The sequence below is a fragment of the Elephas maximus genome, chromosome 24 (genome assembly GCF_024166365.1).
Source record: "Elephas maximus indicus isolate mEleMax1 chromosome 24, mEleMax1 primary haplotype, whole genome shotgun sequence".
NCBI lineage: Eukaryota > Metazoa > Chordata > Mammalia > Proboscidea > Elephantidae > Elephas > Elephas maximus.
The window spans coordinates 4,802,670-4,828,519 of record NC_064842.1 but is presented as its reverse complement, the minus strand read 5'-3'; the positions used below and the strand labels follow the sequence as shown (position 1 = coordinate 4,828,519).

The following is a 25,850-nucleotide window of genomic DNA, read 5'->3' as shown; positions in this document are numbered from 1 at the left end:
ATCTGTGAATGCATTCTGACCGTTCTGCACACCCAACAGACCGCATTAGGCAGCTCTTTTCTGCGTCTAACATATAACTAAACATTAGTGCTTTCATTTCTAAGTCACATGAAAATTTTTGATAATTTGTGATTTGCAACTAACTGCTCAAACTCTGAAAAATACCCTCCTCTCCCTTAAAATTCATGAAAAATATTTGGTTGCCTCTATCACAGCTTTTAATTCTTAGGAGATTAACTTGTCACCTCAATCAATCCTAACACAAAGTGGCAGCTTTTGGACTAAAAGAAAAAAAAAAAACTACTTTTGTTCTATTTCAAAATAAAATTCAATATTTTTTCCTAATGTTAGTAAGAACATCCATGAAATAAGCCATGGAAGTCCAGAGGTGGTTTATTAATAGTATGCAAGCTTTTCAATAACTAATTTTTAAAAACAGTAGTTTAAAAACATGGATTGTCTGTATATTGGCACATGCTTACTCAGTCCTGAAGTGTTTTAAATTCTACCAAACTGTTGAGCAAACCCCACATTTGAATTCCTTTCAAGTAGTTCATTTTTCACCATATTTTACCATGGTGTCCAGAGAAAAAAAAATACAATCTCATGGAATAATCAGAGGCGGTGTTTTGCTCTGATCATTAATCTCAATGTACCTAAATGAAGAGTTTGTACTGTGACTTCTCTCCTCAGCCAATGTCTTTGCTAACTGGTTTATCAGCTGTTTACTTCAGGAAAGAAAGCACAGTGACCCCCAAACCATCTTGTATCTGAATGTAATTAAAGTTCAGTCAGTAGTCTGCCAAATCAAGGCTGAGATGAGCGTAGGCATTCTGATATTTATAGGTGAGCTGGAAATATTGGTTAATTATATTTACCTCCAATTTTCCTCACTACTTTCCTGCATAGCACCCCATAAGAAAGAGCTACAGAGCAAAGAATGCTCATCACACACCCCCTTTTTATAAATATGCTAATGACCCCAAGCTAAATGTTAATGTGGGTCATTCTTTGATAAGAATAACAATTAACCACAGCTTTTAGAGAGAAAACATTTTCAAGCCTGGCCTGAAATAGATTCATTTTGAGAGGTTAATGAGAAGGTGACTGATCCTTGTATCTTATGTCTAATAGTGTCTTTTTTCAGAGAAAAATCAGTTTTATTTCTAATTGATATAATCCACATCTCCTTTTGTGAGGCTCTTTTTTTTCTGTCAGTAACTGAATAAGAGTCTGAGGCATTTAGGGGAATTCGGCTAAAATATCTAAACCAATTAATATTTGTTATACTCAAAATAGCCTTTTTTCCCCCTATTGTTGGCTTTCCCCAATACTGTTTTCTCTAAGCCCACCCTTGTCCTACCACCTGTCAAGTTGACCCCCACTCATGGCGACCCCACGTGTGTTAGAGGAGGGTTTTCAGTGGCTGATTTTCAGAAGTGGATCACCAGGCCTTTCTAACCAGGCACCTCTGGGTGAACTCGAATGGCTAATCTTTTGGTTATCAGCCAAGCACAGCAAGCGTTTACCTCACCCAGGGACTCCACCCTTGTCTTGAGTAGTGTTTAATTTAAACTGGATGTTGCCCCTGTAGGTGTGGCACATGATGTCAAAGAATAGTTTGCCAACCTCTCCGGCTGTGACGATTTGAGGAATACGGCAACTACATTTCAGGCTAAACAGGAAGATCCTTTTACCCAGCAAAATGTAACAAATACAGTAATTTTACTTTACGATAAGCTCATTCCTCTTTCATTGGCTTCTGGTACCATCATGAAGAAAAATTCACCAAATTCCTACAGCGTGAGGGATTGCTTTCCTGTGGCCTTTCTCACCATGGTCTTGTAACTCTCACCAAATGACTGGGTGGGACTATGCAGATAAGGTGCTTGTGGCCCACCAACAGGATTGGCTAGCTTGGTAATAATGAAAATAAGGCGCATGGCACCCTTGTGGGGGTGGGACCATGCAAGTTAGGTGCATGGAACCCTAACAAGGGGATTGGTTAGTATTGCCATCCTGCTAGGCTTAAAATGAGCCATCCTAGAGGCAGAAAGGGGGGACCTGACTACCACTAAGAAGAAGAGATGAGGGCAGAGAGCATTTTTGAACCCTGGATTCCCGTGCTGAGACTCTCCTAGACCAAGGGGACAGAGAGAGAGTTGAAACACTGGAAAGGGCAAGGCAACAAGAAGCAGTGGCAAAGAAATGGCAGCAGCAGAAGCAGCAAAACCAGGAGACTGGCAGGAGACAGCATGGCGGGCTTTCTGGCCCACGGAGCAAGAAAGTTGAGTGCCTTTGGGCAGGAGGCTTGTTGGTGGAGTGGGGTACCTCCAGGAATGTGGCAGAGCTAGGCTTACTGACCCAAGGAGCAAGAAAGCTGAGAGCCTTCAGGCTGAGGATTACTGGTGCAGTGGAGTGCCTCTGGGCACTCACTGGCTAAAGAGCTAAAGAACTTTATAACACTTGCCTAAGCAGGGCAGAGACCAGGCCCAAGAGCTGAGGGGCCAAGGGCCAGAGAGAGGCCTGTCTTTGGGCACGGCTGAGGAGAGGTTGTCCTGATCGAAGAACTGTATCCTGAGTCATTCCTGATTCTGATTTGTATCTTGTTACTTCCTGAATAAGCCTCATAACTGTGAGTTCTGTGTGGCCATTGCAATGAATCACTGAACCCAGTAGAGAAGCAGACAGTGCCGTGGGAGGGATGGCTGGTGTCAGAATTGTTTAAAAGGTGAAGAGAGGATGTATGTCTGACCTCCACCTCATAGCAATTAGCCTTGGGCCTTTGATCTTGATTTTCTTTCCCCCTCATGAAGTAAAAGGAGGTCAGACGCACCTGCTACACGCTGCCATTTTTACAGTTCCCTTCTATTTATAAACACCACATTGCAGAATCCTCTCAAAACCAATTGACTAAGCCATTTGTTCACTGAAATTCCAATTCGAGGAATCCATATCTTAGAAGAAAATTGAGTGTTTCTCCTGGGCATTTACCCTGGAGAAATAAAAACTTGTGTTTACACTAAAATCTGTACATGGATGTTTATGGCAGCTCTATTCTTAAATACCAAAAAACTGGGAACAACTTAAATGTCCTTCACTGGGTAAAAGGACAAACTATCATCATCCATACAAAGGGATACTACTCAGGGATGAAAAGGAGCAAACTTTTGATACAGGCCCAAAAGGCCTGTGTTCAGTTGAAGAAGCCAGTCTCAAAAAGTTACAAACTGTCATAGCATCTGGGGTCTTAAAAGCCTGTGAGTGGCCATCTAAGATACTCTACTGGTCTCACTCCTTTGGGAGCAAGGAAGAATGAAGAAAACTAAAGATGAAAAAAAAAAAAAAAGGGAAGGATAAGTCCAAAAGACTAATGGGCCACATCTACCACAGCCTCCACCAGACTGAGTACAGTACAACTAGATTGTATTTGGCTACCACCACTGACTGCTCTGACAGGGATCACAATAGAGGGTCCTAGACCAAAAAAAAAAAAGACAAAGGTGAAGAAAAATGTAGAACAAAATTCTAACTCGAAAATAAAGACCAGACTTGCTGGCTTGGCAGAGGCTGGTGAAACCCTGAGGGTATGGCTCCCAGACAAACTTTCAGTTCAGTAATGAAGTCATTCCTGAGGTTCACACTTCAGCCAAAGATTGAACAGGTTGAACTGGTCCATAAAACAAAATGAGACTAAAGGGGCACAACAGTCCAGGGTCAAGGACTAGAAGGCGGGAGGGGACAGGAAAGCTACTAATAGGAAACCCAGTGTTGAGAAGGTAGAGTATTGAAATGTTGTGAGGCTGTTAACCAATGTTAACTGTTTAGTGAAAAACTAGTTTGTTCTGTAAACCTTCATCTAAAGTACAATTCAAAAAAAAAAGTTACAAACTGTGAGATTGCATTTGTATGATGTACTCAAAAAGACAAGCTATAATAATGGAGAACAGATCCAGTGGTTCCCAGGGCTGTGGGCAAGAGGAGAGTGTGGCTATAAAGGAATAGCATGTGGGAGTTTTGGAGGCTGATGAAACTATTTTGTATCCTGATTGTATTCATGTATTAAGATCCATGGAACTGTACCCACAAAAAGTCAATTTTACTGAAAGATGTTTTAAAGATAAAATTTTAAAAAGCTATGCCTTGGACACTAGTGAAGAGGACTTGGAGCACTTACTAATGAAGATCAAAGACCACAGCTTTCAGTATGGATTACACCTCAACATAAAGAAAACAAATATCCTCACAACTGGGCCAATAACACGTATCGTGATAAACGGAGAAAAGATTGAAGTTGTCAAGGATTTCATTTTACTTGGGTCCACAATCAGTGACCATGGAAGCAGCAGTCGAGAAATCAAAAGATCCATTGCATTGGGCAAATCTGCTGCAAAGGACCTCTTTAAAGTATTGTAAAGCAAAGATGTCACCTTGAAGGCTAAGGTGCACCTAACCCAAGCTACGGTATTTTCAATCACATCATGTGCATGTGAAAGCTGGGCAATGAATAAGGAAGACCGAAAAAAAAAATTGACGCCTTTGAATTGTGGTGTTGTATTGAATTATACCATGGACTGCCAAAAGAATGAACAAATTTGTCTTGGAAGGAGTACAACCAGAATGCTCCTTAGAAGCAAGGATGTCAAGACTGCGTCTTACACACTTTGGACATGTTGTCAGGAGGGATCAGTCCCTGGAGAAGGACACCGTGCTTGGTAAAGTACCGGGTCAGTGGAAAAGAGGAAGACCCTCAACGAGATGGATTGACACAGTGGCTGCAACAATGGTTTCAAGCATAACAAAGATTGTAAGGATGGAGCAAGACCAGGCAGTGTCTCGTTCTGTGGTAAGTAGGGTCACTCCAAGTCGGAACCGACTCGATGGCACCTAACAGCAATAACATGCCTTAGCTTCTGTTTCCATTTTGCAAATAGGAAAGGTAAGACATAGGAACATGGCCAAATCAACCAGTCATCATCGGAAATTTTCATGATTAAGTAACGGATTGAGCCCACACTAACATGATAACTTTACTTCTTATATGACTTGTATTTAAGTAGAACAGAAAGTAAGCAGATATACCTCCATCACAATTACTATGACAGACAATTCCTACTTAAAAAAAAAAAAAAAGAAAGAAAGGAAGCAAAAATGTCGTAGTTGGAGACTAGACTCTAGTTCAAATGCTGTTTTTGTGATTACATTCTAATGAAACAAAAAGTTGGTGCATAGTATTTAGGTGGTTTGGTGCTGAGTAATTAGTGGATAAGATCATGGACTTCAGAGTTAGATTGCCTGGCTCATAGCCCCCCCCCCCCCCCGCTTTTTTTCATTTATTAGTTCTTTGACCTTCATTAAGCTACTTAACTAAGTAAATTACCCAGAACCCCTAATGTCTCTGATGTTCACTGAGCTGTTGAGTTAGAATCCCCAAAGCTTGTATGACTCTCTGTGTACAAATAGAAAGGTTTATAGGAATGGAGGAGAACATTGGTAAAGGGGGACTCATGGGAGTCCTTTAAGTGACAGAAGACAGCCCTTAATAAACCTATCCATAGCAATGGCTCAGGTGTGTCTACGTTCATCAGAGCATATAAAAGGACAGCCAGTTCAGAAAAGTTAGGAATCCAATGTCTACTGTATCCTATGAGAACAAAAAACCTCCTAAGTTGACTTTTGGTAATTGGGCAGAGAAAGTCACAAATTACTTCCAACTTTGAGAGGTCAACAGGTTTTCTGTTTACGTTATATCATAGTCTAGGATCTAGAATCGATGCATTTGGTTTTGACAAAATTGATGTTTGGAGACATTTTTTCCCTTGTTTTGTTTTTTATGCTACTGTCAACAGGTAGAAGAATCAGCTTTTCAGGACTCTATCTGGGAAGCATAGCATAAGAGCACATACATTTTGCATAAGAGGGTAGTCTCTAAGCAGAAACCAAGTATCTCTAAGTATCTTCATTTCCTATTGTGGCTGCAACAGTTTACCACAAACTTAGTGGATTAAAACAACACCTATTTTTTTCTTCAATGCTCAAGGTCAGAATTCCGTGTGGGCTAAAATCAAGGAGTCAGCAGGCCTGCATTCCCTTCTGGAGGCTCTAGGAGGGAAGCTCTTTTCTTGTCTTTTCCAGCATCTAGAGGTAACCTACATACCTTGGCTCAAGAACCCCTTCCATCTTCAGAGTCACCAATGGCCAGTTGAGCCTTTCTTACCCTGTATTATCAACCTTAATCCCATCAGCTACCGTAATCTTCCTTTGCTGGGCATCGTAACAGGATCACGAATTTCAGGAATTAAGACATGAACATCTTTGGGAGGTCATTATTTGCCTACCACACTAAAGTTATGGTGAAGTAGTTGTGAGAACTAAGAGGGCACTTCTGTCAGCTGTGGGATGTGACTGTCCCAAGTGAATGTGAGAAGATGACTGTGAGCCTGAGTGCAAGGTTATACAAAAACTCCTGAGCATAGATCTACAGCTCTACATTAAGCTTCTGTCTCAGGGGCTAGAGATACAAGCGTATTAGAGTTGGGAACCACAGGGAAGGAGGAAGCACAACTTGTGAATGGCCCTTAAATCTTGTACAAAGTAGAATCCAAGCTCGTTCATCTTTTTGATGGAAAGAGTAGGGTATTACAAAGGCTAGTACAGGGGATAGCAAGTCTTTGAGGTGTGTGGATATGATGCACTGCAGTTATTTAATAACTTCCTTCTTTAGCAGGCTTTGGACTAATTTCAAGAAAGAAATACCCAAATAGAGATCTTTAAGAGTTTAGACTGTTCTAAGAGTCCCACATCTGAACTGTCTTTGGCACAGAGGATCATGAAGCCAGATTCAAGATCTGAAAGGCATCAGGTAGACGGTAATCAATCTGTGCCATCATCAAATTATAGACTTGTGATCCCTGTCCTGGAAATCCCAAAAAGAGGTTTTCTAGTCCACATTGAATAGTAGCAGCCATTTACAAAGTGGATCTCATCCCAAAAGATTCAGTAGAGTAGATTACTAATCAGGAAAATGTGCTGATTCGAAAAACAGCAAAGAAAAACATGAAGTGTCTGAGAGATACTTGAAATTTTTGCCATTGAGAGATTTTTGGTTATTCCTAAAAAAAAAAAAAAAGGAAGGAATGATGGAAAGGTGGGAGAGTTTGTGTTAGAGAGTGTAGCCCTAGTGTCAATTAGATCTGTTTTTTACAATTGCATGGAAATGTCTCCGTTTTCAGTTGCACGTAAATTTCTCCCTTTCAGCTGTGTGGGAATTTCTCCACTTTGTGTTAAGGGCAGTTGTGGACAGACAGGAGTGGACAGACAGGAGCAGCTAATTCCACAGAGAGGTCATTCAGTCAAAGTTTGTTCTTCTCCTGTTTTGTTTCTATCTTTCTAAATAAGCCAAAGCAAGTGTTCTTCCAGTGCCATTTTCCTTACAATACAGATGTCTGCATAGAGCTGTCCTTGTTCTTGGGTTTATCTAGTTACTTGATCCAAAGAGCTATTCATTTGGTGTTTTTTGTTGCCTTATTCTTATCCCAAGGTCCTGGGAGTGGCCATGGAAGTTCTAAATTTTGCTTGGTAAAATCCTGCCACAGCTTCAAAGGTGTAATGTTATTGGCACCATAACTTTAAGCCCATATTTAAATGTCAAAAACAAACAAGAAACAAATAACCAACCCCCAGATATCTCAGTTTTCAGCACTAGCTTCCCTACTTCATCTGTGAAAATTCTAAGGAACAAATCAAATCAAAAGTCTTATATTAAGGACAATGAAGAGAAAGAATAAAGGCTTAGGAGGTGCTTCAACAATGAGGAAGTAGAGCACTCACCAGGGACAGGACTTGCTCGACTATCTACTGCTGGAACTCCAAGGAAGGTAGATGACGAAGGGCCTCTGCTCTGTCCTCATCCAAGTGGCTCCGGGCTGAGCAGCACAAGGACCAGACTTGATCCAGGTCATGGCACCAAAAGCTGTGAAAGAAAATCAGCCAGAGCACTTATAGCAAAAGCCTTTGCGTGAGAATGCCTGGCCTGAGAGGAATGAAGCAGCATTTTAACTTAGGGAAGGAGGGTGCACTGTTGCAAAGGGCTTTAAGAGGAGTGAGTCACTGAAGCTCATCTAGTTTCAGTCGAGGGTGATTCTCAAGAGAAAAGTACTGCTCTTGCAGATTAGCAACCATTGCTTTGGGCAATTCGGGTTTTATCAGGAGCTGTGGAAGCAACAGTGAGGGAATAAAGCCACGTGCAAAATGGAGTGGGGAGGAAGAGCTGCTGGGGACAAGGACATGCAAGGGTCACAGGGAAAATTCTCCACCCTTTAGTGTCTCTCACAATTTCCTCATCTATAAAATGGGGATATTTTTTCCTACCTCACAGGGTTTTTGTGAGGAGTATGTATGACGGACTGTTTTAGTTATCTAGTGCTGCTGTAACAGAAATAGCACAAGTAGATGGCTTTAACAAACAAATTTATTTTCTCACAGTTTAGGGGACTAGAAGTCTGAATTAAGGGCACAAGCTCTAGAAGTAAAAGAAACTGAACAGATTTCAAAGGGCAGGTCGAGAAGACAAAGTAAAGTATTATAATGACATGTGCAAAGAGCTGGAGATAAAAAACCAAAAGGGAAGAACATGCTCTGCATTTCTCAAGCTGAAAGAATTGAAGAAAAAAATTCAAGCCTGAAATTGTAATAGTGAAGGATTCTATGGGGAAAATATTAAATGATGCAGGAAGCATCAAAAGAAGATGGAAGGAATATACAGAGTTGCTATATCAAAAAGAATAGGTCGATGTTCAACCATTTCAAGAGGAAACATATGATCAGGAACCGATGCTACTGAAGGAAGACGTCCAAGCTGCTCTGAAGGCATTGGCGAAAAACAAGGCTCCAGGAATTGACAGAATATCAATTGAGATGTTTTAACAAACGGATGCAGTGCTAGAAGTGCTCACTCGTCTATGCCAAGAAATTTGGAAGACAGCTACCTGGCCAACCAACTGGGAGAGATCCATATTTATGCCTATTCCCAACAAAGGTGATACAACTGAATGTGGAAATTATCCAACGATATCATTAATATCACACAAAAGTAAAATTTTGCTGAAGGACATTCAAAAGCAGCTGCAGCAGTATATTGACAGGGAACTGCCAGAAATTCAGGCCAGATTCAGAAGAGGACACGGAACCATGGATATCATTGCTGACGTCAGATGGATCTTGACTGAAAGCAGAGAATACCAGAAAGATGTTTACTTGTGTTTTATTGACTATGCAAAGGGATTCAACTGTGTGGGTCATAACAAATTATGGGTAACATTGTGAGGAATAGGAATTCCAGAAGACTTAATTATGCTCATGAGGAACCTGTACATAGATTAAGAGGCAGTTGTTCAGACAGAACGAGGGGATATTACTTGGTTTAAAATCAGGAAAGGTGTGTGTCAGGGTTGTATCCTTTCACCATATCTATTCAATCTGTATGCTGACCAAATAATCTGAGAAGCTGGACTATATGAAGAAGAACAGGGCATTAGGATTGGTGGAAAGACTCATTAAAAACCTGCATTATACAGATGATACAATATTGCTTGCTGAAAGTGAAGAGAACTTGAAGCACTTACTGATGAAGATCAAAGACCACAGTATGGATTGCACCTCAGCATAAAGAAAACAAACATCCTCACAACTGGACCAATAAGCAACATCGTGATTAACGGATAAAAGACTGAAGTTGTCAAGAATCTCATTTTACTTGGATCCACAATCAACACCCATGGAAGCAGCAGTCAAGAAATCAAAAGATGCATTACACTGAGCAAATCTGCTGCAAAAGACCTCTTTAAAGTGTTGAAGAGCAAAGATATCACCTTGAAGATTAAGGTGTACCAGATCCAAGCCATGGTATTTTCAATTGAATCATATGCATATGAAAGCTGAACAATGAATAAGGAAGACAGAAGAAAAACTGATGCCTTTGAATTGTGGTGTTGGTGAAGAATATTGAATATACCACGGACTGCCAAAAGAACAAACAAATCTGTGTTGGAAGAAGTACAACCAGAATGCTCCTTAGAACCAAGGGTGGTGAGACTACATCTTACATACTTTGGACGTGCTGTCAGGAGAGATCAGTCTCTGAAAAAGGATATCATGCTTGGTAAAGTACAGAGTCAACAAAAAAGAGGACGACCCTCAACAAGATGGATTGACACAGTGGCTGCAACAATGGGCTCAAGCATAAAAACAATCGTCAGCATGGCGCAGGACAAGGCAGTGTTTCATTCTGTTGTACCCAGGGCGGCTATGAGTCTGAACTGACTCGAAAGCACCTAACAACAACAACAGCTCTAGGGGAAGGCCCTCTCCCTCTCTCTCTCTCTCTGTCGGCTCTGAGGGAAGATCCTTGTCTCTTCAGCTTCTGTTTCCTGGTTCCTTAGAGATCTCCGTGTGGTTTGGCATCTATCTTCCCCCATCTCTGCTTGCTTAATCTGCTCCTTTAATATCTCCTAAGAGCTTGACTCAGACCACACCCTACACTAATTCTGCTTCATTAACATAGCAAAGACAACCGGTTCCCAAATGGGATTATAACCATAGGCATAGAGGTTAGGATTTACAGCACATATTTTGGGGGAACACAATTCAATACAGAACACCAACATATACCAAAAAACCAAACCTGTTGCCATCACGTAGTACGCATGCAATAAATGTTAACAATTATTAACCTATGAGACGTATTTTTGTTAATTTAAAACAGTGCTTCTCATATTAGCCAGTCTGAGAGCTGCTTCCCAGTCCACAACAAGATGAGAAGCGTGCACCAGAATGTAAGTTAACGCATGGCTTTCTTCACTGAGAAAGTTTTGCCATAAAAAAAGAAAAAGGTCAATTGAGCAAAGCAAGGTATACAGTGATGTAGTTGATTTTTATTCTGAAGAAAGCTCCTTGTGCTACTCCACAGACTGTACTTCTAGCAGCAAAGGTTTAAAGAATGGATTTATCTTTGGTCTTGGGGAAAACTCTACGAAGGCATAACAACTTTGAATTGAGGTTTCCAAGTAGCTTTTGCTATTTTCTCCAGTACTGAGTAGCCATTTGTCTTAAAAATATTAAGATGACCCAGTTTCTGTTTTCTTAACCTTGAGGTGGAAGGTCTAGAAGCCTGGTTTTAAGTTTTCTCTACCAATTGGAGGCCCACTGTCTGTGCTTGAGCTATGGCTTATACTTGATTTCTGCAAGTACTCCTTTGTAGATGGCTAAAATCAAACAAATCTGTCCTGGAAGAAGTATGACCAGAATGCTCCTTAGAAACAAGGATGGTGAGACTACGTCTCACATACTTTGGACATGTTATCAGGAGGGCCCAGTCCCTGGAGAAAGACATCATGATTGGTAAAGTAGACATCGTGATTCCTCAGTGAAAAAGAGAAAGACCCTCAACAAGATAGATTGACACAGTAGCTGCAGCAATAGGCTCAAACACAGCAATGATTACGAGGATGGCGCAGGACCGGGCAGTGTTTCATTCTGTTGTGCACGGGGTCACTATGAGTTGGAACTGACTCGACGGCACGTAACAACAACAACAAATTCAGGCCAAAAGATGATGTGAAGAGGAACGTGGGAGTAACGACAGTCATGAAATTCAGCGTCTACCACAGTCCGGCAGAGAACTAGTGTGCCGACTAGACTATATAGTGTTTTTAATTCTTCTCACTTAAAAAAATATATAGTTTGTTTAAAGAAATTATAATCATAGCCAATATAAATGTATCACTGGTTGGTTTCAGAATCCATCCACATTTTCAAAAAAAAAAAAAAAAAAAAACACTAAATGTAGAAAAGTATTCCTAGACCAATTATTTTGTGATGTCCATTAATCCATGTCACCAGATGTAATGTGTTTAGATTTTAGAGAAGAAGAGAGGACATAGGCAACATACCCTTAACTCTAAGTTGGTATTTGTATGTACATACGTGTTTATGTAACTTTAACACACACACAAAATGAAATCTTACTGAGATTTCGCAACTCCAATACGACAATATCCTTCCTAGTAATTCTATCAATCAGTTGGGATCTGCAAGATGATTATGATAAAATTTGGTTGTGAGCCACTGCAGGTTTTTAAACCCAGGCAATGATTACTACTGTCCTGAATTGGCAGGTGAAGTATGCTGTCCAGATGAACGGCACGACCGGGTTTCTGTTGGCCGTGGCGACGCCTGCTGCGGCAGAATGCCCTACTCCACCGCAGGACACCAGATTTGCTGTGCAGGGAGGCTCCATGATGGCCATGGCCAGCAGTGCTGTGGTGGGCAGATTGTGAACAAAGATCTAGAATGCTGTGGCGGAGAAGAAGAGGGTGTGGTATACATTCGCCTTCCAGGTAAGGAGCCCTTGTCAACCTTTCGGTAGGTGGAGGGACTGAAGAGTGAAGACGGTGAGAAATTAGCCCTTGATATCAAACAAAAAAGTAATTAAACTCACTTTAATTATACCAGTGCAGCAATTAGGTACATGTTGTGTAACAAATACAAATTTAATCTCACTTTTTTGATGTGCAACTAACTCATTTCCTAAACACAGATCAAAATTAAAGTCAAGTTCCAAGAGGAACTTGGAAAGTGTTATGGCCTTCAAAAAAAATAACCACCCACACGTGAACGCAGTGCTTCTTGATCAAGATGCTATTTCCCAGCGAATATTCACAGCAGACAAAATTATGATGACACTGTGTCATTATTCTTTCACTCTCCTGCCCTGCAGTAGCTATGAAATTAAAAAAAAAAGTCAAAACCATTGCCTTCATGTTGATTCCAACTCATGGTGAGTGACCCCATGTGTTACAGAGTAGAACTGCTTCATAGGGCTTTCTTGGCTATAATCTTTATGAAAGCAGATCACCAGGTCTTTCTTCTGTAGACTGGGTGGATTTGAACTGCAAACATTTAGGTTAGTAGTTGAGTGCAAACTATTAATATTAATAGCAATCATTATTATTGATTGACCACTTACTATCTCTAATTGGTACTATGCTAAATACTTCATAAGTATTATTTCAATTAATCTTTACAACAGTCTTACATGATAGGTTCTGTTATTATCCACATTTTATGAATAAGAAAACTGAGGCACAGAGATTAGAAACTTGCCCAAGATCACACACCTAGTTGGATCTAGATTTTGTGCAGCCTGAAGCTTATACAATTTGGGGGTCCTCTTTAAAAAAAGAGTGCTAATTATGAAAACAAAATATAAAAATGAATGTTTATTTGGAATGGGAGAATAAAATTATAAAAGTTACGAATATAAAAAACTAGGAAATCTCACTAACACTAAAGGCAGCGTATGTGTACTGTATAAGTCCTGACATACCTCTGTAGTGTTTCCCTCGACATTTTCAGCTTATACACTTGATTACCCCTTCTCGTGACAGTGGTTTTGTACCACCATCACCTACAGAAAGAGCAGGAAACTCAGTCTTTCTTTTCACATGGTTAATCAAAATTGTTTAATTATTTAGACATTAGAAAAGTAGCTTTAGGTTTTACAACTTAACTATTGTACTGTTGTATAAATATAAATGTTTTGAATTATCATTAAATTTGGAATAATCTCTACCAAGTTTCTTTCTGTAAGATTTCAGGGCATTTCAATAACTTGTCTTAAATATTCAGTGCATTGGCAGCATCGTTAACAGGTTTTCATGAATTTCCTTTTTGTGTAGCTGAATTTGACTTGTATGTTAACGTAGATGTCAGTATTTTATGTAAAGTCAGCAAGAAATATATTCTTCCAAGGTACTCATGAGTTGTTCTTCACCACTTGTATTATCAAACAATCAAATTGCTCAAGCATTATTTCAATTTTACATCCGTAATTTTCTTTAATAGTTTCTGCTTTTGGTATTAGCGGAAATTCATTTTGTTCTGATTTTATTCTTGGTGTCAGAATAATTTCAGCTGATTTTATTGTTCAGACTTACAGCTTTTGTTATATATTTCATTAGTTTTTCTACCTGATCTTTCTCTTTCTTTCAAACTTCCCTTTATATATACACAAATTAGGGGTCTGTAATTTCTCACATTCGTTATCTTTCCGAATTGGTTAAAGTAACATATTCAAGATTTCACATTTTTATGGAAGTGATTGAAAACATAAATGTAGCTACTGAACCCAAATTAAATGTTTCCCCAACTCGACTTCCCATTAGTTAGATTCCAAAAATGTCCATGACCACTCTAACCCCAATCAATGCGAGATCAAATATGACAGAGGGCAATTTAAAGGAGTAAGTGACAGTGGTCTTAAAAAATTGTAGTTAAATATCATACTTCGTAAATTTTATAAAACCGTATGACCATGTGTGCGTTTGAAGGGGTACATGCAAGCAAAGAGCTCTGAAGTTTAAGTTTCATTAGTTTCATGATAAATCTACCCCTGCAACTAGTTAGTGTGGAAGCCCCAGTCCCAATCTGAGTATTACTTCAGGACACCATAATATCTTGATGGATATCAACTATGAACTCTACTGTCTTTCCATAATTTTTTTGTCTTTCCAAAAAGAATTGCCTATAATACAAGTAACAATTGTTCAAATTTAGTATTATAGTACTATTGATAAATACCATGTGTTTGTATATTTCAACACATCCTTTTCTGTGCAAAGTCTGGTGAAAACCATTAAGAAGAGTACTTCAGTAACAAAGCCAACCGTCCAAATAAGACAAGATATCAAAACTAGGTGTGTCCGAGTCTTGTTTCTTAACCAAAATACTAGACTGTCAGTATTGTGACATCTCTTAAATAAGGCAGAATGTTGTTGTTGTTGTTAGGTACTGTTGAGTCAGTTCCAACCCATGGCGACCCTATGTACAACAGAACGAAACACTGCCCAGTCCTGCATCATACTCACAATCGTTGCTCTACTTGAGCCCATTGTTGCAGTCACTGGGTCAATCCATCTTGTTGAGGGTCAGCGAAAAAGAGGAAGACCCCCCAATGAGGAAGTCAGAATGTTAGGTTAAGTTATTTGCAGTTAAATTTCAATCTTTTCAATGTGGGAAAGGCTCGTCTCTTTCTTTGACCACCCCCCTAAAAAAACCTGTTATTTCAAGTTTCAGAAAAGCTACAAAAGCAGATAGACAACATTCCATGTTCACTATTTGCCAGGCTAAGTTCTGTGTGCTTTATATTTGTTAACATGTTTATTCCTCACAACCACCCTATGAAGTAGGTTTACCAGTTTACCGCTTTACCAATGAGAAAAGAGAGACACGAAGACAGAGAAGTTAGATAACTTGTCCCAGATCCCACAGCTAGTAAGTGGTTGTATTGCTTCAGGTAACACTATTCTTATAAATGAACCTCAAAATTTATAAAAGCTCAAACATAATAAAGGCGATTCCTTTTTCATGTAATAGAGCTCAGGTAATGAGCATATCTGCAGGTCAGCTCTCCTTCCCACATCCATTCTGGCTGTTGGAACTCTGCCATTTTCAACAGCTTTTAATGTGACCTAGGATCCTTGTCCATTCCTGCAGCCAGAAGTTGAAAAGAGCATGAGAGAACATGTGTAGGAGTTTTGTATTGGCTAGGCCTGGAAATGGCAAGTGTTTTTATCAACATTCTGTTGGTTAGGACTCAGCTTTCTGTCCACACCTAAATGAAAAGGAGACTGAGAGGCTTGCCCCAGAGTCACGATTGCTGTGGCCAAGAATGGATTCTAACTCATCCAAAAGGCTACAGTCCACGCTCTTAACCTCTATAAATTGGTTGATACCTGGATAAACGTTAAACGCTTCCCAAATCAACCCAAATCAGTGTTTATCAAGCCTGATGAGCAGGCTGAGAATAATATAACCACCAAATTGCAAGCGTTTTCTGGATGGCCAGAATAACAAGAGACACTATAAAGTCTGCCCTTGGACTGCTCACCATATGCACTCAGAAGCTAGAAGGAAGGTGCTGTGTATGATTGTTAGGCTATGAGGCAGCGGTTCTCAAAGTATGGCTCAGGGCTCCTGGGGGTCCCCAAGAAGACCCTTTTAGGTGGTCTGCAAGATCAACACTATTTCCATAATAATACTAAGCTGTTATCTGCCTTTGTTCACTCTCTATCTCATGAGTGTGCAATGGAGTTTTCCTGAAGTTACAGAACATGTGATATTACAGCAGATTGAATACAAAAACCAATATGAGAATTCAGCAATCTTCAATTAAGCCACACAGTAAAGAGGCTTGCAAAAACGTAAAACAGTTCCAGCTTTTTCCCTATTTTTTTTGTTTGGAATATATATTTATCTTCATAAATACATTAGTTATGTTAGCATGTCATTAATTATTATTTCTAAATGAAATAATAAAAAAAAAAACCAAACCCACCGTTAATACACAGTTCAAAAATGTCTCAGTTTTACTAACAGCAGAAATATCAGCAGATATATAAATAAAAGCTCTTTGGGGTCCTTATTAATTTGCAAGAGTTTCAAGGGGTCCTGAAACCAAAAAGTTTGAGAACCACTGCCTTAGGACATAGCAACCACATCTATCAGAAAATCACAGCAGTTAGATGGTTACCCTGCTGAATAAGCTCCTCCTCCTTTGGGTGAAGTGACTAAAAATGAGTCTGTTAAAGAAGCAGGAGGGGAGGGAGGCAAAATTGTTGCCTTCCTTATTCCGTAACGGGTCAGAAAGAGCTAAAAGATGATAGTAAAATGTCTCATTTTAGTGTCTCTATTTGTAGCTTAAAAAAAAAAATAGTCAATTGCCATATTCCTTCACTCGAGGAACCTTAGCCATTTTTACATTCACACGCACCTATAATGATATTTGGAATATAGTTACCACACAATTCAACAAATATGTATTGTGTGGTAACTGTATTCCAAATATCATTCTAGGTGCGTGTGAGTGTAAAAATGGCTAAGATTCCGTTTTTATCCTCAATAACTTACAATCTAGAGGAGGAGAAAAGTACCAATGAGGTTATACATAGGCCATCAGAGAGGGTTGAATACATGCCGAGTTCTTAAGAGTGAGAGATCACTCCAGTCAAGGCAATGAAGAAAGCTAAGTGAAGTGAGGCCGCTGGATTTGAACCTCAAACAATGGGTAGAATTTTGGGAGGTGTGGTTGGAAGGAGGACATTCTAGATAAAGGGATTAACTTTAGCTAACATGTGAAATTAGGACTCTGCAAAGAATGTCCAAGTAGTAGTGAGCACTTGGATTTATTGGCAGTATACACTATGTGTAAGAAAATAGAGAGATAAGCCTGAGCGGGGAAGAGTCAGTGTGATTATGGGAATTGTTACTTAAGGACATTAGTCAGGTTCAGGCAGCAGAACGAATGTGAAGGAGAAAAAAGAGAAGTCAGTAAAACTAGTTAGAGCACATTTGTCAAAAAAATAGCACACACCTGACCTAAGAAAGGCAGCAGAGGTTACCGTCCACTAGAATGATACTTCTTAATCATTTGGGGCTTTGGACCCGTTTTAGAACGTGTTCAGTACAGACCCTCCTCCCAAAAAAAAGTGCTTAGAATACGCACAAACATTTGCCTACAGTTTCAAGCACTCTTGAAGTCCATGTTTGGACCCACGTTTCAGAACCACGTCTTTGTCTACTTCAGTATGATGCTCCATGTTAGTCAAACATTTTTTAAGCAAATTGTGACATTCCTCAACTCCGGGACACCAGAGTTAGCACCCGAGTTCTTCATGACATTCCGCAAGTCCCCTGACCCTGTAATCATGATGGACTGAAGCAATGGTATTTTTAAAAAGGAGGGGAAAAAAAAACTTTTTATTCTCTTGACCTTCCGGCAGCTTTCACTTGAAAATAGACAGGTTCCACATGTCTTTTTCGCTCTCAGCTGCCTCTCCCTCCTGTCGCCCCTAATGACTGTGACCTTAGTGACCTTCCAGAATATCCATATGGCCCTTTTTCTCCTCAGCTGAGCAACACCAGACCTGCTACACAAGGGTTTGTGTCTGATAATGTCGTTCCTAAGCCTGGCCTCTCTCTCTGCCTGGCATTGTGTGCCTGCCACGAGACCGGGCTGGCTCGTAAAGCATCTCTTTATGTTCTTTATTACTTAAACTCTTTTATTTGCCTGCAGGAGCCCTTTAACAAAATCACATTGAATTGACTTTCTCACACCAAATCAAATCTCCCCGGTCCCAGTTCAGTTGTCTTTGTCAATATGTATTTTATAAATGGAGTGAATTAACAGATGCTGTTGGAACAGAAGTGCTGGAGTAGCGTTTATGCTTTTAGTGCTCTCTCCGGGCAGATGAGTTGTGGAGGAGTGTTATACAGGTACCTCGGGATGAAAGGCAGGCTCCGTGTTCCGGTGGCTATGTATTCTTAACCATTTTCTTTGAATATATTTTAAACTTCTTTATTACTCTTCTTTTTTCTTTGTGTTTGCTTATATAGATGCCATTAATCTTGGATTGGACTTGATTATATCCTTTGGTATTAAAAGATGAAAATTAAAGCCTTTCTATCACTGAAAGAGGACAGGATCTTCTGTTAGCCGCGAGACACTGACCATGATACACATTTGGAACGGGTGCCTTGTTTCTGTTCTAAATCTCACCACGCTCGCATTGATGTGAAACTCCAGGTTGAGACTGCTTTGAAATAGAAGAGAGTTCCACATCCTAGACTCTGCCTTCAGTAGAATGAACGACTGCCGTTGTTTTTTACCTAAGAATTTGGGAACTTTGTGGGGGGGGAAAAAAAAGATAGCTGCATGAATCCGTGGTTTTAGAGTTCTACTGAACCTTGAAGATTTTCATGTTACATAATGAGTTTTTGAAAAGTGTGGTGTATAGCTGCTATAACATATACTGCAGTGATTTGGGGGCATTTTTACTCTACCCTTCTTTCTCCGTTTTGTGGTGGTAGCCGGAGAGACATCTACTGGTAAAGACAGGCATGTGTTTCTTTTCTCTCATGCTTTTCCACCCATTTTATAAGTTTGTCCTAAGAGAGATGAATCACAAATCTTTGTAAGTTTTTTTGTTTGGATTTTGGGTTTTTTTGTTTGTTTGTTTTGTTTTTTGCCATTCTTCAAGGCCTAAAGCATAATCCCTTGGCATAAATTGTGGTCCCAATGGTCAATTCCAGAGTTCCACAGTGATCTGTCATAGTCTCAACTCTGTTTTTTACAACTGTACTATTTTTATTTCAAAATAGTTATTCCAGATTCTTGGTCTTCTTTTAGAAAAAGAGAGTACCGGTTTTGTATATTTAACAGTTTAGAGATTCATCAGACAGCTGTGTTTATAAATTCTTTCCTTTTCAGTGCTGGACACTAAATAAGTGTTGGTGACATATTGGATCTATTCCTAACATTATGAGTAAAGAACTCTTTCCTCTATTACTCCCTCAGTTGTGTTTGATGCAGCGGAAGCTACCCAAGGAGAGACAGTGTGTTCCGTCTGATCTGAAAAACAGCATCTAAGAGTTCCGCGTGCACTGGGCCGCTTCAGTGTAACATCTGCGTCTCGTTCCAAGGGACTCTCCACTTTTGTACAGATTTAATGAAGAACCTCTGGAAGAACAGATCCATCCATTAATAATACATGACCTATTTTGTTTTGCTTTGGGCATATTTAAAGTGGTGCACTCTGTGTGTCAAAGTTCAAAAGTCAGGCGCTACATGCGATGAATTAGGTAGAGGTCAAAAGTTATTGCCGTGCAGTTTCAGAGGGTGGTCTGTCTGAGAACTTGCAGCTCGTTCATGCTGAAGTGATGCACTATGGGAATTACTACCAAACGCTGCCCCGCAACATCTGCTCTCGCTAAGTGAGCTAGTGCACGTCAGACATCTTTATGTCAGGATAGCGCAGTGATGGATGCAGGCTTCAGAAAATGCTGCATAAAAATCTGGTGTGCCGTTCTGGCCATTAAGTGAAATTACTATTTAAATTAATGGCACTGTCACAGTTTATCTGTGCAAAGAATGAACGCTGATTAGGGTATTAAGTAATTAGCAATTTATCACACTGGAACAAGGTTGATAATAATTAAAGAAGTAATGGTTTACCAAAGAAACTAGAAAGGGAGTCACTTCTTGTTATGTGAGGGAAATCTTGGCTGAAAATTGTAATTTGGTTAAACAAAGATGAAGCTCTTCATGAAAGAAAGCATCCTCTTTTTCTTTTTTCCGCGTGCAAAAACAGTTCATTATCAAAATTTTAGTTGACCTGTCAAAAGTCCCTCAGAGCGATCAGATGACTGATTAGGAGTTTCGAATTAGGTCAATGTCTGCATTTTGATTTTATCCTAAAAGCAGGGTGAAACCAGAAAGTGATTTGGGGGTGGGGGGGGGGAGAGTACATTCTGCTCCCTAAAGAGCCAGTTTTCAGATTTTGATTGCTTTTTAAAATAGAAACATGAATTGTTTTAAGAAAGCTACGTGAGGAAAAAAAAATGACGGTAAAGCATTCAAGGTTGTATTTAAATGTCTGATCTTGAGATAAAATGAAACTCGAAGCTATGGGTTTTTCATCTATATAAATAAAAAACAAAACAAAACCCACTGCCATCGAGTTGATAATGACTCATAGCAACCCTATAGGACAGAGCAGAACTGCCCCATAGGGTTTCCAAGGAGTGGCTGGTGGATTCGAACTGCCGACCTTTTGGTTAGCAGCTCAGCTCTTAACACTGTGCCACCGGGGCTCCATATAAACATATATATACCCTCTCTAACCAAGACTCAGCCTACAATGATAGCCCTGCTGTGTGTATTTATTGGAGAGAACTTTTCCTGGGAATGTGAGAACAAGGTAAATTATTAATAAAAGCCCCCCCCCAAACAGCATACTGTTAAGCTAGTTCCTTTGAATAGTGATCACACGTACATAAATGTGGCATGTCGAAGCTCAGTTATAATCAGTGTATTTCATTAATCACAAATGAAAATTTAAAACATATTGGAAGACAATATGTTTTTCAAAGTGGACAAATCAATGAGAGGGTTCTTTGGGGTTGTATGTGGATAAACATTATTCTCAAGACATGTGTCCAGCCAATGCCTACTTTCAGTGAGGAGAAAAGTGCTTAAAACTCGTTGCTCTATTATTAGGAGTGTTTTTCATAATGTAGGTGTTTGGACAGGACCAGATTAAACAATTCAGGACCCCAGGGCACTTTGAATTTGAGGTTCATTATGGTACCAGCCGGAACTAACAATAAATAAACAAAATTCTAATTAAAATAAATCATTCATCATGCTGTGCTGCTACATAGCTGAATAGAAATCCTAACACGAGAGCACTGTGATGGGGGCTATAGGCACCTGAATTTCTAGCTTAACTGACCCCAGGGTATTGTTTATTGATTCATGCTTTTATGTCTAAATTTCTGCTGTGTATGTTCTGTGACAGTATGTCTCAGTGATGTAAACACAGGCAGTTAAACTCAACTTGACAGGACTGAAGAGTCTATCTGGTTCCAGGGGTGCATGTACCTTTCATCGGGTGTGGAGATCAGTTATCCCCGCTATGGTCTTTCTGCCTCTACCCTAACCTCTCCCATGTCCGGCGATAGTTCTAGAGCACAAAACCCGAAGCAAGTCTATTGTCATCAAGTCGATTCCGACTCACAGTGACGCTACAGGACGGAGCAGAACTGCCCATGGGGTTTTCAAGGAGTGGTTGGTGAATTCAAACTGCCAACCTTTGGGAGAGCAGCCGAGCTCTAGAACAAAGTGGGGCTCAAAAATAGTGGCTGATTGGTTAACCTGATCAGCGAACATGCTCAGCCAGTTCCGGATACCAAATGTATCTCACAGAGAAAGAATGGTTACCGTTGCTACTGGGTTCAAAAGAAGCAAATATTTGTACCCTAGACAAAGAGCCCTGGTGGTACAATGGTTAAGTACTCAGCTGCTAACCGGAAGGTTGGCAGGTCCAACCCACCCAGTGGCTCCATGGTAGAAAGACCTGGCGATCTGTTTTGGAAAAGATGATAGCCTAGAAAACCCTGTGGCCAGTTCTGCTCTGTCACACAGTGTTGCTATGGGTCTAAATCAACCCTGCAGCACCGAGGAACAGCAGATCGGACCCCCCAGAAACCAGACCCATTGCCACTGAGTGGATTCCATAATGACTGTACTGAACCTGTAGGACAGAGCAGAACTGCACCATCGGGTTTCCAATGCTGAAACCTGCATGGAGTCGGACTGCTGTGTCTTTCTCCTGTGGAGTGGCTGGTAGGTTTGTACCACCGACCACTCTGTTCACGTCAAACCCTTAACCGCTGCACCACCCGGGCTCCTCGACAACAGCAAAGGTGGACAAAGACTTACAAGGGTGGTGTTACCTCTCTATTTTGCCTGGTCTGCTATCCCCAGAGTGCTCAAGCGACCTTCTCCCTCTCTCAACCCTTTTGAATTTCTAGAACCTTCTATGAGACCCTGTAGTCAAACTAACCTTTTTTTGCAACAGTGTGTTATCATCACAAAATGGACAGGCAGTTTTTATTAAAAAAATCAGATTTTTTCTTTATGGTGCATGAGAGAATTTTGGCTCAGCAGTTGATTTCAGAGCACTTTCCCGTGTGCGTTCTTTTCCTAATTAGTGTCTAGTGCTTTTGGTAAGATGGACCCCTTACTGCACATTTAAATCAGGTTTGTCAGGAAGCTCTACTTTAGGTATTATGCCATTTCAGCAACTGCCTGAGTCTGACATTTTTACACCAAACTTCATAGCAGCCTCAGTTTTCTTCCCTCTTTGTTTTTAAATTTCATATTCATATATAATGTTTTATTGTTGCAGGGATGTTCTGTTGTGGGCAGGATTATGTGAATATGTCAGATACCATATGCTGCTCAGCTTCCAGTGGAGAGTCTAAAGCACATGTTAAAAAGAAGGACCCAGTGCCAGTAAAATGCTGTGAGACTGAGCTTATTCCAGAAAGCCAGGAATGCTGTAATGGAGTTGGCTATAATCCTTTGAAATATGTTTGCTCTGACAAGATTTCAGCTGGAATGATGATGAAGGTAATTGACAGAAAGCCTCTCAGAGGCACTGGTTTGACCATGGGAGGAGAAATACATCGTTCCTATCTATTTTTCTAAAATAGGAATATAAAAACTCCTGTGTGCATTATTCATTTTCACATTACATCCATGTTAATACCGAATGAGCTCGCTGTGATCGATGTTATTGCAATGATTCTAAAGGAATTAGTAATGATCAGCTGTTCTCAGGAAGCTACACCCAGCACTTCAGGTTAGTACAGGAACTGCAAATCTGTGTGTCAGAAGATCTAGCACAAATACTCCAGGGCCTCTACATGAATGTCATTTCATGTCACGGGGTGCTATGGATGGAGACTGGGGGAAATTCCGCCTTCCTCCCTCTCACCCCACTAACCATAAACCATTTTCCTTTGATGGAGACCTTAGTTACAGCAAATCCACCTAGTTGTGTTTATATCACGTTCCTTGGGGGCGGCACAAGATAAGCGAAAGTCTCTGTCAACCACAAAATCGAATAGGTCCGTGGGTGTAATCATTCATGTTTACATGCTGTGATGCTTCACCTATAACCATGCCGTGTTTGTTAGCATTGTACTTGACCCAGGCCTCCAGAAACATACCGTTGTAAAGAAAGGGCCCTACCATGTTCTGTAGTAATTTATCATCAGGATTTGGCTAAAAATGGATGTTAGGTACAGAGCGAGGCAACTACACAATCCCTATGTGGGGATACATTTTGGGATGTAAAATAACTCCATGAGATCGTTAAAGCCCCAGTGAGCACCTTGTAATAATGGATTAATAAGATAATTCATAAGGTTGCTAATAAGAATACTCCAGAAATGAATTGTAGTATAGAATATCCACAAAAATAGTTGTTTATCTGTTTAAAATCCTTTTTAAAAATTGTCTAACTTGTTCACAACTTTAACCAGCCAATTAATGAAAGAAACCTGACTGTGATTTCTTCTTCCAAAGTTTAAGTTTATTTGAGGCCAGTTCTCTGAGAAGCTTGGACTTGGACATTTTTCTTAATACATAGTGTTGTTTGGCCCCAGAAACCGGCAATGTTGCAAGAACAGGTCTTCAAGATGACTAGTCAGGAAGCATCCATGTATATCTGAAAATGGAGCTAGGTATCATGTTAGTTTCAGAAACGACCCTGTTGCTCGCCAACTGTAGGTTTCATTATCGTTCTCCCCACATTTGTTACCCAGAGAGTGGGTCAGGCATCTCATTTTGTTTTCAGTGAGATGAGAAAAACAAACAAACCTGCTGCAACTGAGTCCATGGAGACTTACGGCAACCCGTGTGTTAGAGAGTAGAACTGTCCCCATAGGATTTTCTTGTCTGTAATCTTTACAGAAGTGGAGTACCAGGCATTTCTTCCACAGTGCCACTAAAAAAAAACTTTGTTTCTGTCCAGTCAATTATGACTTACAGCGACCCTATAAGACAGAGTAGAATTTCCCCATAGAGTTTCCAAGGAGTGCCTGGTGGATTCCAACTGCCAACCTTTTGATTAGCAGACGTAGCTCTTAACCACTATGCCACCAGGGTTTCCACACTGCCACTGGGTGGGTTGAAACCAACAGGCTAGCTGTTGAGCAGAAACCATCAGCGCTACCCAAGGACCTGCTTCAGTGATAGAGAGCTTCCATTATTTAAGGAGGGTGTTCAGGTTATATCCATGATCTTTTGAATTGACTTTGTGAAGTCCAGTTAAGAGTCGTATTTAAAATTCATATTTGAATTGTTAAGACCAGGAGAATAGTTCGCCATGTTGAATCAAGCAATGTGGCATAGGTAAAGCTCAAGCTGTCGGTTCCATTTTGCTTTCTGAAGACCTCTCTCCTGGGGACTTAGATCTGCTCCAAACTGGACTGTATTATTGTAGGATTTCTGCAATTTCCCTCAGCTGTCATCTCGGGAATCCCTTCCACCCCTTTTCTGTGTTGGTGTCCCTGGGTTCTGAACTCCAAGTTTTCCTCTTTCTTGGATTACTCCCCCCTGTTGGAGGATTGTCTTTCTGGGAAAAGGTGCATAAAAAGCCAAACCAAACTCATTGTTTTGGAGTCGATTCCAACTCATAGCGACCCTATAGGACAGAGTAGAACTGCCCCATAGGGGTTCCAAGGAGCAGCTGGTGGATTCAAACTACCAACTTTTTGGTTAGCAGCTGTACCACTCAACCACTACACCACCAGGGTTTCCAAAGGTGTGTGGAAGTATGTATTTTGAGAGTTTACATGGTACTGAGAGCTCCCCAGTGTCCCAACCTCCAACATCTATGTCTTTCCCACTCACTCCCTGCCTAACCACTAAGCCAATGCCAAATGTTGGAGTTGTTTTTATTTTGGTTATGGCAGCTTCCAACTTCACGGTACAAAATTATGTTTTTGTGTTTAACTAGGGTTCACTAGACTATCCTAGGTAACAAATGTACCCAAATATGTATTGGCTCTTCCAAAGGGATTATTTTCCACATTACAGTCCAGTGGGAGCCAGGAAGCTGTCCTCTAGCAGTGCCTCAGAAACACAGGCTCCTTCCATCACGTAACACTGCACACACAGTCTTCAGTTCACAGTGAAAGGAAGAGAGTTGATAATTTCACATTTGTGAACCATACTTGCATGCAGAGTGCATCCTTTCCACACACTGGTCGTGCTAGGTATCTAGTCATGAGGCTCCTCCTATTGGGTTAAGCTGAAAATCAAGTCCTTCCAGGGACAAAAGGCAAAAATAGACATTGCTGAACACATGGCTTTGTGTCTGCCACGTCTGCCTACGTTCCAATTGTCAAAAATGTCTGAGCTGTCCTGTGTGCAGTTATCCCCC

The 25,850-nt window shown here is 40.4% G+C and overlaps 1 protein-coding gene across 4 annotated transcripts in view; it reads left to right on the top strand.

The window, feature by feature from the left end:
* Positions 1-25,850, top strand: part of USH2A (usherin) — a 906,431-nt gene that overhangs the window by 670,719 nt on the left and 209,862 nt on the right. For all 4 annotated transcript variants that reach the window (XM_049868234.1, XM_049868232.1, XM_049868231.1 and 1 more), the window contains 2 exons: positions 12,174-12,395; positions 22,806-23,029. In XM_049868234.1, coding sequence (XP_049724191.1) covers positions 12,174-12,395; positions 22,806-23,029 — 446 coding nt within the window. The remainder of the gene's footprint in view (positions 1-12,173; positions 12,396-22,805; positions 23,030-25,850) is intronic.